Source organism: Haliaeetus albicilla, chromosome 6 (genome assembly GCF_947461875.1).
Source record: "Haliaeetus albicilla chromosome 6, bHalAlb1.1, whole genome shotgun sequence".
NCBI classification, from domain to species: domain Eukaryota; kingdom Metazoa; phylum Chordata; class Aves; order Accipitriformes; family Accipitridae; genus Haliaeetus; species Haliaeetus albicilla.
This window is the reverse complement of record NC_091488.1, coordinates 26,756,060-26,776,189: the sequence shown is the minus strand read 5'-3', so window position 1 is coordinate 26,776,189 and position 20,130 is coordinate 26,756,060. Positions and strand designations below refer to the sequence as shown.

The 20,130-nt window shown below is 37.0% G+C and overlaps 1 protein-coding gene across 8 annotated transcripts in view; it reads left to right on the top strand.

Annotated features, from left to right (window-relative positions):
- Positions 1 to 20,130, top strand: part of ROBO1 (roundabout guidance receptor 1) — a 659,452-nt gene that overhangs the window by 623,746 nt on the left and 15,576 nt on the right. For 5 of the 8 annotated variants that reach the window (XM_069785380.1, XM_069785377.1, XM_069785381.1 and 2 more), the window contains exons 18-24: positions 2,219 to 2,245; positions 4,911 to 4,953; positions 8,641 to 8,795; positions 11,427 to 11,762; positions 14,223 to 14,330; positions 16,968 to 17,112; positions 17,422 to 17,673. In XM_069785380.1, the coding sequence (XP_069641481.1) occupies positions 2,219 to 2,245; positions 4,911 to 4,953; positions 8,641 to 8,795; positions 11,427 to 11,762; positions 14,223 to 14,330; positions 16,968 to 17,112; positions 17,422 to 17,673 (1,066 nt within the window). The remainder of the gene's footprint in view (positions 1 to 2,218; positions 2,246 to 4,910; positions 4,954 to 8,640; positions 8,796 to 11,426; positions 11,763 to 14,222; positions 14,331 to 16,967; positions 17,113 to 17,421; positions 17,674 to 20,130) is intronic. The other 3 variants (XM_069785379.1, XM_069785378.1, XM_069785384.1) reach the window with 3 other exon arrangements.

Genomic DNA, 20,130 nt, shown 5'->3' with positions numbered 1-20,130 from the left:
TGTCCTCCATGCTATTAAAGTATCAATGCTCGTGGTAGACTTCAGGCACAGTGCTTGTAGCGGAGTTGTAGCTACAGAAATCAGGGATGAATTTCACCTTTGATTTTGTTCTGCTACAATTTCTTAGATGTGATAGATCCCAACACACTGCTGCATTGGCCTGCGCTGTTTTGTTTTACTAATAGCATGCTGCCATACTGCCTTTCTACAGTTCTATCAAACTAACATCACTATGCTTTCAGCAGTACCTATGATTAAGCAAAAGGCATACAATTTGTCCTTAAAAGTGGTTACTTTAATGACATCAGCTATTGTTCAAAACAGCTGTGTTTTTCAGTATCTGTAAAAATATCTTTTGTGTACATTGGTGAGGATTTTAATGAAAATATACAGAAAAGTAGAGTCTGCATCTCCATTATCAAGTATTCTTCAAGACAAAAGCCATCTTTCGTGAAATACAAATTGCAGAGTAGTTTGCCACTGTGCAGTGCATCAAGTCATCACTGCAAGCCCAAACTTTCTTCAGTCTTGCATTTATTTATTTATTTGCATATTTAGCTTCAGGGCTGACATCTGTTAAAATACTTCACTACTCCCACACATACATATTGTAGTAGCACTCTTACACACTCAGAAGAGTTTATTAATAGAAGCTCTGAGAATTAAGTTGTTCTTTCGTGTGGTAACGATAAAGATTTCATTTAGTTGAACCTCTCTTCATCTGTTCCTCAGTTCCTTAACAAACTAAAGTAGGTTTAATACTTAGCTCACAGAAGAGTAATGAGACAGTAGTTTAAGATTTTTTTTCATGTCCTTGTGATCGCAAATTAATTTTGAGACACTTGATTCTCTTTTGAATAGCTCTGGTTTAAATGCACCTTCTATTTTAATGAAAGCTTGTTACTATGGTTCTACAGTTTTGAATGTAGCTAAATTAAACTTGACTGTGTGAAAAGGCCTAGCTCAAAGAAAATACAATGGAATTCCCAAGATAAAGAGCTGTGCTACAGATGAAGCCTGAAGTGGGCAAATGCTCAGAGGTTTTTCCTTTTTTGCTTAGTGTCATATCCTTGCATATAAATCAGCTTGGTAAAAGGGGGGAAAATCTACAGCATATCCTAAATTACAACAACAAGACACTCTGGACTCCCCCCAAACATCAGAGTTACTGTAAAAATTAGATTAAGCCGTTGTTCTCTTAGCCAGAACCTTTTCTTTCTGTGCCAGGTTTGCTGATCCAATTCTGTCTTAAGGCTACTTTTAGTGAATATTGTTTCTCATACATTTCTCTTTGCTGTCATTAGATCGAAAAGGGCAATGTTAGCCTTTTTCTGCCCATCAGTGGTAGTAAAACTATACTGTCTTGTCAACAGGAGGGGGAGCATGTGCTAATAGGAGGAGCAGATGCTAGTGCTCTGTATTTGGATTAGAGACCCTATTGATCCAGAGAGGATTTATAGTAGCTGTGAGAGTGAAGATTGTCAAGCAATGTCATTGTTCCATTGTTAACCTTTCCCTCTTAAAGCCAAGGGCTGAAAGGTAGAAAGGTGTTAGATCTAGGGAGATCTTTTGCTTTTTTTTGTGATTATTTAAGAAAGAAAGATAATAATTCTGTTTAACAGTCTCATCTGTGAAAACAAAAATTAATTGCTGCAGTAGAATTTAGTGCCTTTATTGCAGTGAGAGTTGGTGCCATTCTTGATTCAGAGACAGTAAAACAGCAGTCCTCTTTGTTCCTTTATATGATTATTATTTCCTTACTTGAACATGTAAGTGTGCCTATTAGTTCAGCGTAATGAGCATTTACTTAGTGAACTGCAGATAAGATTCAATAGGACCTTGATAAGGCTTTGTTAAGGAATTTGTCATTCTGCATTCTAAAATGATTAACAGTGTGGGGGTTTTGTTTGTGCTAGGATTTTCAGAAAAACTGAAAATACCAAACTGAGAGGTATTTGAAAGGCTAAACCACAGTCCAGTCCCCTTAGGAGCACAATAGAGTATCAAGGGTTTTTTTTCCAGAATAGTACCTGCAGAGACAAGCTTCTTTCTGAATAGCAAATTTAATTTTATTTCTATATCAATGCGACTGAACGACTGGGTTAGTTATATACATTTGTTTTATGTTCAGCTGTCTGCTAGGTTTATACTAATGTGGTATGTTTCCCTTTCTCTCTTCAGCTTAATAACCAGTTTGTATTTTGTTTTGATTTTTCAGTCCCGTCTTTTACCTTCACACCAACAGGTATATATTTGCACTTTTCCCCCCTTCTTTGTTACTTTAGCATGTGTTTGTGGTGCTGTTTCTCTTTTTCTGACATAATCAGCCCAGCTGTTCTAAAGGGTTTTAAAAACAATTTCATTAATGACAGGTTTCATTATTTTGTTCTCTAAGTAGTGTATATTTGCTTTGTAGCTGACACTTTTCCGTTTGTGTATACCATTTTGTAGCATACCATTTGATGCAAGCATGCCATTTTGTAGCATGATCCTTCAGTTTGTACAACCTGGGCTCTCTTCTTGCATATTGCAAAGAAGTACTGTGGCCTCTTGCATCTAGCGATGCAAAAGGTGCTTCTGATGGAGGAATGACTTAGCAGACCCCAAATGCTGACTTGAAGGGGTTTCAGTGGGATTATAGTTGGTGAAACATTTGCTTCTTTTCTTCCCTCTGAATCTGCATTAATCCAGTGACCTAGGAGTTGTCTGCTTTGGAAGATACAGTAAATTAAAGTGTTATTGCAGTTAGATTTCTTTGCTTGCTGCCTTAAACTGTATTTGTGCTATGAAATTTTAAAATAATCATCCTGTTCTACATAAACAGAGGTATATTTCAAATTCAGGGCAGGTTTAAAATAATCTTCTATTTCTTTTCACTGGAAATGTACAAAATACGACATAACCTGAGCCATAGCCCACCAAAGTCCATGAGAGCCTTTCTGTTCTGTAGAGCTGACCTTTAGTCGGTCCCACAGTCTGGCAGCTCAGCAGCTCTTCCTCTACAGTAGATAGAATGCCAACACATTCAGTACCCACCAGTATACTGCATGCATTACCTTTGGCTACAGCCCAAGTGAACAGACAGGTTGTTTCTTCCTCCTTTGTTCTAAATCCCTTATTTTCACAAGAGGTCTATGAGACTTGCAGGACATGTATATCCAGGCAGGGTAAAAACCACCTATCCCCTCCTCTGCACATTCACGTTAGCAGGGCATATTAGCTCAAAATCAGCACTGTACTAATTTGGCCTCTGGGCAGCAGCTGGGTTACATCCTTCCAAGTTGGACCGCAGATGAAGCCATCTCATGTCTGTCTGCATTCATCCACATAAACCTAATCGTAATGGGTTAGGTTCTTATCCAAATGCTTTTAATCACATTGAATAGTGTCTTGTTTCAAAAGTCATCCCATTATGTTTAGTGGAGTTGCTTACTGTTCGGCATGAGTCAGAGTGGCTCTTAATGTTTCTGAAGTCCTTTAAGATCCACAGTGGAGACTAATTCAAACTATTATTATTTTGCTGTTACTTCACTTGGCTTAACAGAGGGCTTCTATTGCAATCACAATTGTAGCATGCTACTGAAATTCTGCAGAGGTAGGTAGGTTAGCTAATGTATATTTTCTCAGTTGGATTCTTAACATTAAAAGAAAATATCAGGGCTCCATAAGATAGGTCAGAGCTGCAAAATAAATAGCATTGAGATTGTTAAAGAAGAAACTGGAAAAAAACACAAAGTACGTAAAACATTTAAAGGGGGAAAAAAATCCTTTTTCAATCCAGGATCCCAGTCATTAGTTCCATTGACTTAAATGGAAACAGATCCTCTTCTTTAGCATTACCTATAGTAAAAGACTTACCTGTAGCAATGCATCCTACATTTAATCCTGTAATATTGTAATCACTGCCAGCATTTATCTCTCTCTTGCAGACTCCCAGTTTGGAGTTCTTCTAAAAAGCAGAATTTGGCTGCTTTTTTTCAACACATTCCTGTTTGGAAAATGTAGAATCCATCAGCATTTGCAGGGAGGCAGTCTCCTTAACCCTTTGCCAAACCCAGTGCAAACCTGCAGAATTTATAGCACTGTTTCTTCTTGGATGTTTGCATCCTAAAAACTAACTTCTCAATCACGATGCTTTCTGTGAAGGATATGCAATCCATGCCAAGAAATAAATGCATGTGGACATCCACTTTGTTAATGTGTCATGCTTCTGAAATGCTAGCAAAACTGTTCCTTCTAATTTAGGAAGTATTCTTTCTGCCAGATATTTTTTACCAGGATTTAAAAAAAAAAAATATCATTAATAAATCCAATTGTAAAATGTTACAAAATTAGTAGCTTCAGTGGACTTTTGAGTGTGCCTGTTCCATGAGTATCTTGCAGTAACATTCAGAAAGAGCATGTGTTTTTGCAGTAGGTTCAGCTGTAATGAGCCATTGTTTACACTGGAAGTAAGGTCTGTTATAGAATCATGATACCTCTTTAATCTTAGCAAAATAATAAGGTAGAGCAAAGCTTTAACATCTAGCCATTCATGAAATAAATATGTGACCTAAATTCTTCCACAGAGTAACTCCACTGAAGTCAGCAAAGTTACGTTATGCATAAGTTCAACCTGATGTATGGCTTCCTGCTTTCTTAAGTGATACATGTGTGTGTTTGTGTTTTTCAGTACAGAACTGAAATATAAAACTTTGCTGGAGCTAAGACTAGCAGTTACCGAGCAACACAAGTATTATGTATAAAATGCATTGAAGGAATAGATTGTAAAATGAGATTCAGAATTAATGTATAAACAATGCACGTTTATTGTCTTGGCTAAAATGAAACAAAGGCAAATTTAATACTGCTCTTCAAGGAGTCTTTTACAATTTTAAAATTATTTCTTTTTTTATCTTTAACTATTTCAGTAACGTACCAGAGAGGAGGAGAGGCTGTAAGCAGTGGAGGCAGGTAATTATGTGCTTTGTTTTTAAAGCTATAAACTGTGTGCAACTAGATATAAGGATGCTAGGAGTACAATTGTCCGTGTAAGTGATGGCAGAATAATCACTTGCAAAGATATGTTTTAAATGTATTTTATGAATTTATACATTTTTGCCATATATTTTTCTATTTAGAAGGAGAATATATGGTTTGAATTTTTAGGTTGATTTCCAAAGAATGAGTCAAAATACTATCAGCTTTGTTAACCTGTAAAAACTGCATCTCAGAAAATGAGCAGCAGAGGGAGCGCTTTAACTTCAAAATAAAGACTTGGCTTACCAGCTGATTAAGGGAGTAAAAGTAATTAAGTAGTGGCATTTATGAAAATTAAGAAATATAGTTGGTTCACAAATACTACAAAGAAAGAAAACATTTATTGGAAAAAGAAGACATAAGCGGCTTTTAAGGTGACTTTTCAAGAAAAAATCTTTCTGTGAATGCAAAACAGTTAAAGCATCGCTTGCAAGAGACAGGGCACTGAAAGAGAGGGAAACAGAGAAGTTTTAAATTTAAAGCCCCCCGCTTTGAGAACCTAGCCCATTCCAGATTGAGGGTTTAACTAAAACATGTTTACTGGGTTTACATTATTACTTAATGAATGGCAATGGACAAAACAGTAATTTACATTTCCTGTGTAGAGGTGGTATTTTCTTCTGCAGGCAAAATACTGGTTTTAGCAAAAAAGGCAGGTCAGAGCAGTGTCACATTGGTGGCACACCCTTTTTTTTTTGTCCTAGGTCACATTCAGGCATGTCTTTTTATAAGCATCTCAGTTAAAGATTTGGCATGATGCTGAAATAAACTCTAAAATCTCAGAGAGCAGCTGGGCGATAAATTCCTATATCAATTCCTGTTTCACAGGTGGCATCTTGTGATTCCTAATTTGCAAGACCATACAAAAATTCAGTAATGGTAAAGATTAGGCATAAAATTACACATTCCTGGTCTACTTGAATGCTGTGCAGAGGCGAGGCTACTGTGCTGCTGCTGCTGCTGAACCTGGCATGTTAAGAGCAATTGCAGATATCTCTGTCCAGCACTGTATGCTTCTGCTTTATCATAGCCATAAAACCATGGAGGAAAACCTCTATAACAGTTACCATGAGATTTTTGAATGGACAAATCTGTTAATCACTGGGTTGCTGCCTTCACCCCAGGATAGTGAGAAAGTAAGAGAGAACAGAGATGAACCCTCTTTTTCCCTGACAAGGTTGTTCAAAAAGATATGCAGTTAACATCTTTTGTGTTCTTTGTGCTGCTGTGTTTTCTCGCTCTTCCCACAGCACAAGCAAGGCAAAGCACACTCACATAGACTCAGAGGACAGAAATGAACCCAGAAGTGTCTACATTGTATACAGTCATTTTGGTACTGCTAGAGAAGCAGCATCAGTTTTTACTGTCCTAGGTTTAAGGATCAGTGCCACAATCTAGCAATGTAATTGATTCAAAGTGCTAACTAACATCAATGCTTCTTTTGTTCATTGCGTATATAGCATTTACAGGATGTATGTTGTACCATATTTTGTAGAATCTGAAACATACTTCTGCAATATAAAAAAATAAAAATGTTATTTTTACATATGAAACCTTTCTTTGATTTCTATAGCTAAGGTTTTCACTTCCTTACATTGTATTTGCAATGTTTTGGAGAGGTTTAGCATTTTTGCCAACTGCAGTAAGGTGAGCATGTTAAAGCATTATTCAGAATTCAAAATGTCGGTGATATATTTCAATATCATCCCCACTTCTGCGATGCTGAAAAAATACCCATTTCTGTGGCAATCCCTTTTCTAAACAGGATTCAAGTAATGATAACTGGTAGATTGACTCCAGCCAGCAGCTAGGCACCCACACAGCCACTTACTTAGTCCACCCCTACCCCAGACCCAGTACAGCAATTCAAGGATTCAAGGAATTTGCTGCAAAGGTTAAAGATCTTTGGAAACGATGATCTCCAGTCATCACCAGGCTATGGAGCTGTAATGCAAACATCTCTTGCCTACAGTTATATACCTTACATACAGTTATATACCTCACACCACATTTCTTACATGACAGCAGGTGAGAATGCAAAGTAAATTTTAGAAGCAAAGGACCTCTCTTTATCCAAAAATCTGGTACACAGGTCTTGAAAGTGGTGAAACATTCTGGAAGGCTTTGTCTCCTCCAAATGCCTTGAGGTGTAGTAAGAGCAGAGTGGTAGGGAAAAAAGGAAAGTATTTCAAATCAGCTGGCCTGCTTACAGGACTACATAGCTGTACCTTTATTTCAGATTTACAAAAAAATACTTGTTTAGTGTATGTGTATTGGCTTGTTTGTTAGCCTGACAGTTAAGTCAAGCCTCATCACCTCCCATGTTAAATTGTCAGATGACATATACAGTACAGAAATATATATACCCATATATGTATAGATCTTTTAAATGTCATTCTAAGACTATGACTTAAGCCTGCGGCACTGACAGACTATATCCCCCACGACTAACTGCATGCAGTTTGTATTCTCAACTTGCAGTTTAAGAGGATTAGCATATTTTATTTTTGAAAAGCGTCACATCTAATATTATGGACACTAGTTTCTGCACTATTTCAAATGGAAAGTTGCCTGTTAAATCCTGTGATGAAAGAAACTGTTTTCCTTTTTTTTTTAGTGTATGACAGTGGCTAAAATTACCTATTTTTAAAAGCACGTTAATTATCAAAGGTAATTTTAAGTTGTTAGGGGATGCTACTTATTGGGACTTTATAACATGCCATTGCATTGTTAGTGTGAAAATTGAAAAGGCACCAAAGATTCTACAGAACATTCATCAGAGCATCTTTCACGCTCACTAGAAAAATTCAGCAACTTGGAAACCAAGGAATGCTATTTCTGCTGATGGCAGGAATACACTTTATTCCAAATGCAGGCAGTATGCAGCATTGATATGTGGATATTTTCAAAAGTGTTGAGTATTCCCATTTACTTCAAACTTGCTTAGGAGCTGCTGCTGTTCCACCCCCATAAAGATTAAGCAAGTAGCTTACTCGTTAACAAAGATGTGTATCGTGCACTAGGTGTGCTTAGTGAGATCCAAATGCTCCCAAGCGGCAGAGGTTTCTGTAATCTGCTGTTCCCTTTGATCCACTACAGTAGTACTGTCTGATGGTGAGGAGAGCTTGGCTTCATAAATCACGAAGAATTTGGGAGTATTCACATCCAAACTCGGCTCTTATTTCCGCATATCCGTCTCGCTTCCATGTGTGAATTTTTTGTTTGTTTGACTTGCCAATTTCCCCTTTTTTACCTTGCTTTCTTTAAGAAAGGGAGAAGGGGCAGAAAAGTAAAAATACAACCTTCCCAGAAACATCTCCCCCCCCCCCAAAAGAAAGTGACAGGTAAAGGTTACACACCAATGTATATGTGTAGTTCAGCAAACTGAACTGATGCTGTCCTTGGCTGTTCACTTCAGAGTGTCTTAGCAAGGAACAGGTTATATGGAGATATAGATGACAAGAAACCATTAAAAAATTGAATCAAGCTGTATTTTCCAATGTTCAAGCCTTTAAATATGTGGTACTATTTTGTAGTATCTAACCTTTTGAGAATAATGTAATTGCAATGTGAAAATGCTTTTGTTTAATCTTTGAAATGACCAAACTTTGTTTTTTAAAGGCCAGGACTCCTAAACATCAGTGAACCAGCCACTCAGCCATGGCTAGCAGATACTTGGCCTAATACAGGGAACAATCACAATGACTGCTCCATCAACTGCTGCACCTCTGGCAATGGAAACAGTGATAGCAACCTTACAACGTATAGTCGACCAGGTTAGATATGTTTCTACTTTGCTAAGGAATCTTCTTTACAGAGTATATGTTTCTAATACCTGAGAGAGTGTACAGGTTGGTTTGGTTTTTTATTTCCAATGCATTTAGACTTAATACAGTTTCTCCTCTATGTCATGATTATGCTTTTGGTCCCTTTTTGGATCTGTTTTTATAGTCCCCTTTGGATAGCTGTAGCAAGCTGTAGGCTGAAGGAGCCGCTGCAAAGTTCAACGTTACCAAAAGTCACACTGAACTGAATTGTTTCAGCATCTGAAAAAGAGCAGAAAAGATCATTTTCAGGTTGTTCTGTACATCCTTGTTGCTTGGATGGAGAAGGAGAAGTACCAAAATGACACTGGTGAGATTTTCCTTCTGGTTTGGGTGTGATGGGAAGCAAGAAGTAGAACATTGCTACAGTACTTGCAAGACAGTCAGTCTACTCTGGCACATTCAAAACCTCCCTTGGGGTACCATTCTGTACAAAATTGTATAGCTGCTTTTCTGTTTAGGGCGTGTGGATAAAAAAGTTAACTTCACACTCTAAAAGCAATTATGAAATGTTAGTTTAAATGGTGGTTCCCAGGAACTTGGGCAGGACTCAGAGTGCTCTTGAAGAAAACCTTGTGAGTTCCATGGGAACACAGTTGGGGAAGGATATCTGGAAGCGCTGATTGCTGCACATTTTGTTTTAAACGGACCTTATGTTCCTTTTATTTTAACCCAGTTTGTGTTACTGGTGAGGAATGAAGATTAGTCTTTTCCACTACCAGCATCTCTAGCTGATTTGTGCTGGTAGCATTTCTCAGCATTTCAGTAAGGGAGTATGATTACCTATAGTGAAGTTGCATAAGTGCAAAACAGCATTACCTCCTGTAATTAATGTGGAACCAGCCATAATGTGATGGTGGTAATTCATCTCCTGCAATATCCTGTCTGACAGTGACCAGTGCCAGGTGCTTCAGAGGACGGTGAGAGATTTTAACATTAGAGGCTTGTATCTTACCCTGCCCAAGGATATCATGTCCACAAATACCTCTGTAAAACAAAGACTTCTGTTACAGAGATACTTTATTGTGGCAAGTACAGACATACCAAGTTCTAGTAATGGAAACTTAACAAGTTCAGAAAAGCAAGAGAATGCATGTTTTTGAGGGTTGTAAAGTATTATATTATCTTGTAATGAGGTGCAGTGGATTCCTTATCAATTTAGCTTTTATACTAAGCTTGGTTGTGTTGCAAAGTGATTCCTTCCTTTCAAGTAGAGCTTATGAGCTTGAGGGTCAGGCAAGATGCTCATAGTGGTCTCTTCTGTCCTGGAAAATCTGGCAAATATTCTTAATTGTGTCAGCTTGGGCTTGGCTTATGCTCTGAAGCAGCAGAGTTGGATATCCCCTCTATAGCTGTGAACATGCTAAATAACTGTGCATTTTTAATTTCTTTTAAGTATAGTACTGTCTTCCAAGTCTACAGAACGGGAACGGGTTGTTCTAAAAGTAGATGCTATAAAAAAACCTAACAGAATAAATCTTCTGTTATATAGGTAAACCAGTTTTGTTTAAGTACTTTGTATGAGGACTTCTAATGTGTCTGTGTAAAAAAAAAAATGTGCCTACTGCATATACTGTGTTGATTATATTGCCCTACATACAAATCGGATGTAGCTGAAAATGGAAGGAGGTAAAAATATATGTTGTAAGTGACTCTGCAAAGATATTATAGCAAAGCATGAGGTATTAGGAATGAAGAATATGCTGGATATATAATTGCTTAATATAATACAATAGACACTGGTTCATACATTAGTGGCCAGAGCATCAGTACATGTCTAATTTACTCTGTACATAAGTGGTGATCTCACAATGCAATAACTATTAGAAGAATGAATTCATGTTCTCTATATGAGATATATATTTGTCATACAGGACAATGGTATTACTATGGTATTACTTATTTTGCAATATCCAAAGCAACTAAAAATTAGCAAAAATTCCAGATTGCTTTCCTGTCTTTTTCTTTCAAACCAAAATATAAGATTGTACAAGGAAACAATGACCAAATAAAGAGTTGCTACTGGGTACTGAGTTACCTTTCATATTGTACTGTTTCTCTTTAATTCTGTTATGTGTAATCATTTTTCAGTCTGTTTTATAAAAATATGTTGTATCTCTGTTTCTTATCACAAGTACAAGAAAGTCTAAATGCTGTTGAGGTGACATGAGATGACTGTCATGTTTAGTTATTCCTGCTGTTAAGTTTTGGTTGATTTTTCCTTTCAATGCAAAGTATTTTAATTACAGTTACTGATTGGATATCTATACTGCTTTGAGAATAATGTCTAAAAATGTGAATGTTTATATGGCCACTGTAGAAAAAGCCCAGTAAGGTAAGTCATTGTAGATACAATTCAGCAGGTCTGAATTTACAGTGAATCAAAACAGTGAACACTACTTTTGAAGCAGTAGTTTATAAAGTAAATAATATTCTATAAGTTACTTAGTTAATTACAGTATCTCTGCTTCATGGATGCAAGCCATGTAGTTATGTACTAAAAAATTTTTAAAGGGAATTTCATTGAAAGTATAGTGTAAGCGAACAGAATGACCTTTTCTTTTTTCTTTCCTCTGTGGTTAGCCGATTGTATAGCAAATTACAACAATCAGCTGGACAACAAGCAAACAAACCTGATGTTGCCTGAGTCAACTGTATATGGTGACGTGGACCTCAGCAACAAAATCAATGAGATGAAAACCTTCAATAGTCCAAATCTAAAGGACGGAAGATTTGTCAGCCAGCCTGGGCAGCCCACTCCTTATGCCACCACTCAACTCATCCAGTCAAATATCAGCAATAATGTTAACAATGGCAGCGGGGATACGAATGAGAAACACTGGAAACCCTCTGTTCAGCAAAAGCAAGAGGTTGCACCCATACAGTACAACATTATGGAGCAAAACAAATTAAACAAAGGTGAAGAGCTTTTAGCTTGTTTCTCCTCTTTAGGCATCAGAGGCATTTTGACCTTCTGGTGCTGGGAGTCTAAAGCTTTCAGGTTCAGCAATTACAGACTTCTGTGGTGCTTTTAGAATTCTCCCTCTTTAAATTTAGAAATTCACGGTTAGCAGTGTCAGAAAGTTAATTAGCACCACAATAACCTTGAGATATTGAATTTATTATAAAAAATAACAAGCTGTATCTTTAGAAAAGAGTTAAATAAAATACATTTCCTATGGATTTGAGATTAATTTAAATTTAATAGTAGTTAAGGGATTGGTTAGGACAGAGCCCAGATATTTTATTAATAAGACAGATGCATGGTAGTCACATTATACTCTACCTTAAATTTTAAATAGGTCAACCCACTCTTCCCAGTCGTGGATGGAGACTAATTAAATCTACATGTTCATGTAAACGAATGAAATTTTGCATATCAAACTCTGTAAAATTGTATTGTGTTTTACACTGGGGACACAAATGGAGTGATCCAATTCATTTTAGACTTGTTCCTAACAAGCCTTCAAATTCACATATTGAGAGGCAATGCTACCGCACACAGTTCTGGAAACTAAATTCCTTTGTTACCCTGACTGAAGTCTGTGCATCCAGAAGCTAAAAATAAAATTATTTCAGTGTTAACGGGAAACATCAGAATGTACTTTTGTGGCCTTGAGGGCATGTTTCTTTAATATAATGTGTGGGAGTTGAAAGAAATAGGTATGTGATTTCCTGCTAGTCCTCTAGGCTACCATGCAACCTCTTTTAATAACCTGATTTGCAAAACAGTATCCCTAGGAACTGGACCCATTCTAACTTGAAACTCTTTGCTTGGATTGTTGTAACTCAAGTGATCACATAGTGATAAGTTATCCGGTAAAAAGATACGTTTCATTACAGGAATGTTGATTTCTCTACCAGACCCATCTACTCACGGAGGAGTTCAAAGGGCAATATAAAATGTGACACCTTCCCTTGACATAAACTTGTCAAATGAAAATTCAATTTTTGTGGCTCTTTACTAGAGGGTGAAAGCTGTATTTTTTTGTAATTATGTTTTCTTTCATGAACTGTGTATTACATATCTGTTTTGGAATTAAAATATGTTTGTTTTTTATGCCCTGGAAGATACTGCATCTTTCAAACTGTGTATATTACAGCTGCATATTCTGTAGCATATTGTAGTGTGGAAAGGCCCCCTTAAAGCATTGTCTGCTGACAGTCATATATACATATTTCACAGTGTTGATTTACTGTTTATCCTCTGTGTAAACATATGTGGTATGTAGGGCTTCAGCGTGGTCTCTGGAATGCAACTAGGCCAAGAAACTATTGCAGAATACACTCTGGTGTGGAATTTATCATTTTGCTCTTTCTCCCATGCTTACATTATCACAAACATTTCTGCAGCAGATGGGACTGGATTCTTAGTTTTGTTTATTTTTGTTTTGATTTGCTATTTTATGAGTCAATATTCTGATCTTGGTTTTCTCATTTACTAAGTCAAAACCGTCTTGCTGGTGATTATACATATAGCTTTTGTGATCGGAAATAACCATTTTGATGAGTTAGATGCTGTGCTTCATTGTCACTACTTTATGTCCAGTGGTTCTGTTTATGACACAGTTTTATTTGCTGTTTGAAGAGTAACTCAGCTCCTTTCTGTTCTCTGTAAATTGTAATTTCTTTTTGGCATGAGAGTACTGTTTTGTCAGATGAGTATTTTACTTCTGATACAGTTTTACAGATCTGGTTGCCAAATCTAGATTTAAAAGTAATGCATGTATATCAAGTGCTTTGGAACTGGAGAAGGAAGTTATGGTAACAGCCATTAGCAAAAAAAGGCCCCACCTGTAGCTAGAACCCGCAAGACCCAATGTAAATAGAAATATTGTTGGAGCCAGCAGGCGTTAAACAAAGATCTGTTGTAAACCAAATTCAGTGGAGCTGCATTGTTGCTCCAGCAGATGATTCAGCACTTGTAATACAGGGCTGACTCCTATGTGGGTTTGTCACCTTTGAAATACAGAAAGTAGCTACCACAGTCCATTGGCTGCCCTGCATACGTAAATTAAGCAGAGACCATGGAAAATCAATCACGGTGACAGTCTATTCGTATGCAAAATGCTCACACAGGTCGTACATATATCCATTGAGATTTAATCACTGCAGAGGCACTGCAACAACCCTGTGCATAGGATTTCGTTTTACCTCATTTTTGCTGTGGAGCTACTAAGTTCCCATGACTTTCCTTAAACTTGCAGTTAGAGACAAAATAAAAATAAAACATGATTATAGGATGACTTTCCTTTCAAAAAAATGAATTTTTTTTTTTCCTCACTATTTTCAGGAGATCTTACTTTGTGTTATAAATCAGGTATATAAAAGTAGATGTGTTTCTGAAGGGTAGCATTAACTATACTATTGAACTTGCAGATTACCGAGTAAATGACAACATTGCTCCGACTATTCCGTACAACCAGTCGTACGACCAGAATACAGGTGGATCCTACAACAGCTCGGACAGAGGCAGTAGTACATCTGGTGAGTATCTACAGAGTTTTCCAAACCTTAGGCTTTTTGGTGTTTGGATGCTCTAGCTGTAGTTAGCACCAGCTACTGGACTTGCGGAAGGGATGATGGGGAGGAACCCACTGACAGTAATACAGCTCAGGGATGTTAAACAGCATAAAAACTGGCCTAATAGGTGCCTGTATTTCTGTTGCATCCTCATGATTGCTTAGTGCCATCTGAATGTCAATTGAGTAATTGATTGTCCAAAATTGTGAAAGTCATGAAATCAAATAGAAGCTGGATTTCCTAATGTTAATGCCCTAGTGGTTAGTATTATGGTCTCCAGATGGGCCAGTCACAGAAATTGCTTTTCAGCTGTCACAAAAAAGAGGATTTTATTACCTTCCTGGTACTTTACTGGCCTCTTTTCCATTTCTTGGGTCTACTTACCCAAGACAACCTTATTCATGAACAGTCTGAAGGTAGCAGAACATTTGATTGCTACCTAACAGAACTGCTTTAAGAAATTTTTTCATTTTTTTAAATTAAACCCATGTATTTTATTGAGTAAAAAAGCATGCATGCATACATGAAATTTTTATAGATTTCAGTGGCTATATGTCAAAACTATTCTTGTACATCATTCAAATGTAGACAGTAGATAATTAAAGTTAAATTTTGTTTCTCATCAGCATCTCCTTTGCAAAATATCTAAAAGTCCTTCGTAAAAATCTTGAAACAAGACAGTTTTGTGCTGGAGAATGCTGACCAGGGCACTGAAATTGCACTCTGTGCTTTGGAACCACAGAATATGGTTTAATTCAAAAGTTACTGCTTCTCATCATGGTTTATAACCTGTTCACTTTTGGCTTCAGTTTCTGGTAGAGGTGTGTGAAATGTTCAGAGCTAAATGAGAAACTACACATAGGCTTGGTTTGGGGCTTTACTGTAAGTCTGATACTTAGCCTGTGTTTATTTACATCAAGCCAATTATAGGGTGAGTTATGGTCACAATCAGCAGCGCCCTGGACTTACATCTACTAGTCAAGATGAGGATTTTTCACCTTTTGTTTTGCTGTTGCCTTTGATAGTCCAGTTGCCTTAATCCTAACCTGCTCCATCTTGACCGATTGTGACTGAGGCACAGCAGAGGCATAAACATGTAGATGAGCCTGCTGTGCCTTTTGGTGCCCTGCATTCTCAGTGGCTGGGGTGAGATAAGCACAGGTCCCAATTCTCCCAGCTGCTCAGGGGTGTTCTGGGGCTGAGCCTGTGCTCAGTGACGTTAAGGCCTGAAATTTGGCGTGAAACATCTCTGGTATGAACCCATGCAAATTAAAAATGAGAAGGTGGTATTCTCCATGCTGACACCTATTATGGTTATTCATAACACTAACAATTTATAGTCCTATACCAAGGACTCCAGCAGGAATGAAGCAAGGTGACCAGAGTAATAAATTAATTGTGCTGAACCTAGTATATATCATGGTGCCTAGGGTAGAGAATGCAGATGATGGTTGCCTTGGGATAGTTAGAGTCTTGCTTGACATACTGAGATATCAGAAGAATGATTGTACATAGCTAAAACTTCTTTGTATCTGGCAGCTAATGGGGGACAATAATAAGCAGAACTACTGTCCATAAGAATGGAAAATCTGAGACAGCAAAAGTGAGGGAAAACAAGCTTCCTAAATGTCACTGCAACATATTTAATCACATGTATAAGGCTTAACTATGGTAATATAAAACCATGCCTCAGTTGAAGAGAGAAATGTGAAGGATTCTAAAACAAAAAATATGGTGACTTTATCTACAAATAAAGATGTAACAATAACAAAGAAGGATAAAATCATATACCAAGGAACAATGCAAGAGTCAGCTCTCATCATAGCCATGTCCAAAGTTAAATTTCAAGACCACCTGAATAATTGGTCTTATTCAAAGTTATTGGAACTGTTAAAGCTACATTGTTGTATTATGAGCTATAATTTCCCAGCAATAGTAGTTGAAAACATTTGTGCCATACTTCATTGATCTTCTTTCTTCTTTTTTCTGTTATTTTAGTTCTTCCAGCAATTATTTTCAACTGCACCTGCCATTTAGACTAAAACCAGTAATTTCATTGTGCCTAAAATGTTTCCGTGGACAAGTACAAATTACATATATTCAGTGACTTAATGCAACAGTGGAACTTTAATAGATCATATCTGTGTCATATTGTATTTTAGGTTCCAACAATTAAATAGTATAAAGGCACTTTAGAAAATATGTCTACAGCTCATTTGTTTTAGATGATAATCTATAATGTAATTAATAGAAGTAGGAAGCTCACTCTTAATGACATTGCTTGTAAAATTCATTTATGGTTTTATCACATTTTGACTATTTATTAACAATTTGAGTTTTGTATCCCATGTGCTTTTTTCTTGCTATGTAAATTTTCTGGTTAAATTCAGCTGCTTAAAATGTAGAGTGATTCTACAAAGAAACTACAATCACAAATTGGTATAAAAAGGATGAATGCCAGTTTATTCCAACTCAGCACAACAGTAAATTCCCAGAGAATTCAAGAGGATCTGGGAGGGATTATGGTTATTTTGTTTTTCAAAGGTAGTGGTGAGGAGATACTTACAAGCATTACAAATATGTACTGGTTTTTATTCACAGGGAGTCAAGGGCACAAGAAGGGTGCTCGGACTCCAAAGGCTCCCAAGCAAGCTGGCATGAACTGGGCAGATCTTCTTCCACCACCTCCAGCACATCCACCTCCCCATAGCAATAGTGAAGATTACAGTCTTTCAGTGGATGAAAGGTAAGAAAAATGAATACATCATCCATTTCTCACTTCAACCGCTAGTTAATTGAACAGTAATTTGCCCTATAAGCTGGCAGTGAGACCTTCCTTCAGTACCGTTCTGGTGCTCCTCATCTATCTGTAGTGTGGCTACTTAGAGATCACTCACTGGCAGTGGTGTACATCCACTCAGTACATCCTCACTAAGCTGTTTTCAAGAGCACATATAACAATGATTTTTTTCTCTGGGCTGTTTATATGTGTATCAGATATGCTAATTACACAGTAAAAAATTAAGTCCTTATTTTCTTAAAAAATTAATTTTAGCTATGACCAAGAAATTCCTTGTCCTGTCCCACCTGCAAGGATGTATCTGCAGCAGGATGAGCTAGAGGAAGAGGAAGAAGATGAGCGAGGTCCTACTCCACCTGTCCGAGGAGCAGCTTCCTCTCCAGCCGCTGTCTCCTATAGCCATCAGTCAACTGCCACTCTCACTCCCTCTCCCCAGGAAGAACTCCAGCCCATGTTACAGGACTGTCAGGAGGATCTGGGACACATACAACACCAACCTGACCGGAGGTGTGTCAATGCAAATGTAGCAAGAGAGATGTGACAAAAGTCATCCTAGCCCCGCTGAAAATTCCTGTTGAATTCAGTGAGGCCAAGATTTTCCCCATGATACTTATTCTGCTAATATTTAACTATTTGTAACCTAAGAAATACGTAATTAAGTTGCTTTATTATTACACCATGGAAAGAAATGCAGTATATCACTTTACAGTACATACGATGCTGACATAAGTTAAATTCACAGTCATCACGATATTAAAGTGGTATCGTTAACACAGCTTACCATATAATTACAGTTCCATTGTTTCCAATAGATTTACTGCATTATTACCATAAAATAGCATGCATTATTTCACAGTAACTGTGCAATTAACTTGTCACCAATATGTATGAATATATATAAATATATAATTTATATAACCTATAGATTTGCCTCCTCTCATAAATCCTACTACAGGAAATTATTGCTTGCAAAATTTTCTTAACATTTCCACCTACCCTTATTTAAAGGAATGACCAACATTAATAAAGATAGATATTTTTTACAGGGAAATTTTGTTTCTTCTCCAAGTTGCTTTTAGTACAAACTATTTTGCATATAGACTCTCACAGCTTCTCTTCCATAAGACAGTGAATTCTGAATGGGGCTTTTTATGCATGATGCTTACTTGTCTTGCTTTTTGTTAAGAAAGCACAGCTTTTCTATCCCAAATTATATTTCTTTTATTATTCTTTTTCCTCCAGTGGTTTGCACATATTGTTTGTTACCACAAATATACAAACTTACCTGCAATATTCTAGTCATACTTTCTATTTTTAGTGAAATGCAGGCCTATTATGATGAAATGAATTTGTTCTTGCCAAGTAGACTGTAGAACTTTGCTTTTGTTGATATAGCTTACTGGACATTTATGGATGTATTTTCCAGAATGTTTTTTGAAAAGTTAGTTCATTTTTATGTTTCCCTTTTTTAAGTAAGCATTAGTTATTGTTTGTTTTTTTAAAAGGGCCTATATCTGCTTTTAATTTTGCTCCCCACTTCTACTTGGTCTGCCTTGTTTTGTTTTCTTTATGGTAACACTTCTTGTACTGTGTATCTTCCTCTCTTCTTCTGCCGTCCTGACTCTTTAAAATCACTCTTTTCATTAGTGGGTAGCTAATAAGATTATCCTGTAATTTCCATTGGCCCTGTTATGTCAGGGCACAGAAGTGTTCATTTTAATCACTTAAGTTTTCTGAGTTATTTAGAGGTTAAACTAGCTGGACACTAATGGAAAAGGGAAATGCTAAGTGAGCAATGTGTTGTGAGTGACTTTCCAGAACCTCAGCTACCATGTTCTGGAGAATGGGAGATGCATACTGACATAAAGAATGGAGTAGGCATTGGAGCATATATATGCAAACATGCATAACCAGCCAGCAACTGCCTGGAAAGTAGGTGGTTTGTTCAACACAAAGACTCCTGGCTAGTCACCATAAATGACATAAGAAGTAGTGGCAGAAGTGTGTGGAAGAATGTCCAATTTAAGCTCCTAGGGGGTACAGCTTACTCATTGAGTAGACTGAAAAAATAAAATGTGTATTTATTTTGTTCTTCCTACAATGGTTAAGTCTAGCTTTGCTGAAAGTCTCAGAATTGCTAGTGACTAAATCTGTTTTTTTAATCGTACTTTTTCAAACATTGTTTCTTTTCTTTTTGCTACATACATCTCATCAGTTAAAAAAGATTCACGTAATTCTATTTACTTGATTTGTAAGGCTTGGCTGACTACCTTTTCCATCTAGCAGCATTGATATGACCCATGGCATTGCTGTTAAGGAGTTGGATGTACTGTGCTCAACAGCTGTAGCCCATTCTGGAAGCGGGGGTTCTGTTTTGAACATGGTGTGACAATACTTTCTAATTAAGAATACATTCTGAGCAGTGCCTCTCTGTATTGTTTTGGGGGTTTTTGTAAATGCTGGGTTTATAGTGAAAATAATGACTAAAATACTGTTTGTCATACCTTTTATTAGCTTTACTTGTAGTTCTGCTGAGTATTATCTCAGTTTCTGATCAGAACCAGGCATCTAGAATACGATTCTGGTGGTGATGGTGTACTGTAATATTTCTCTGTCCAGTCAGCTTGCTAGAAGTATAGCAAACTGAAATAGAAATCTGTGCTCTGGAAGAGTGGACAAGCAGAGAAAAAACTAAAGATTTAGTGAGATAGCAGATGATGTCAATGTTAAAGCGAGAGCTGAGATAGGAGACGATGTCACAGTTAAAGCGAGAACCACTGCATCAGATAAAGTGAACGAAGTATTGTTAATTCTGTATGCCCATGAACCAGCTGCTCTCAATTAGCCTATCCTTAAAGGTTGGCAGGCAAGCTGTATTTTCCAGGACAAACCCTAATATATTTTGTAACCAGTTGCCTGTCTTCTAATACCAAAACCTAGAGAATAGGAAGACTGGCAAATACA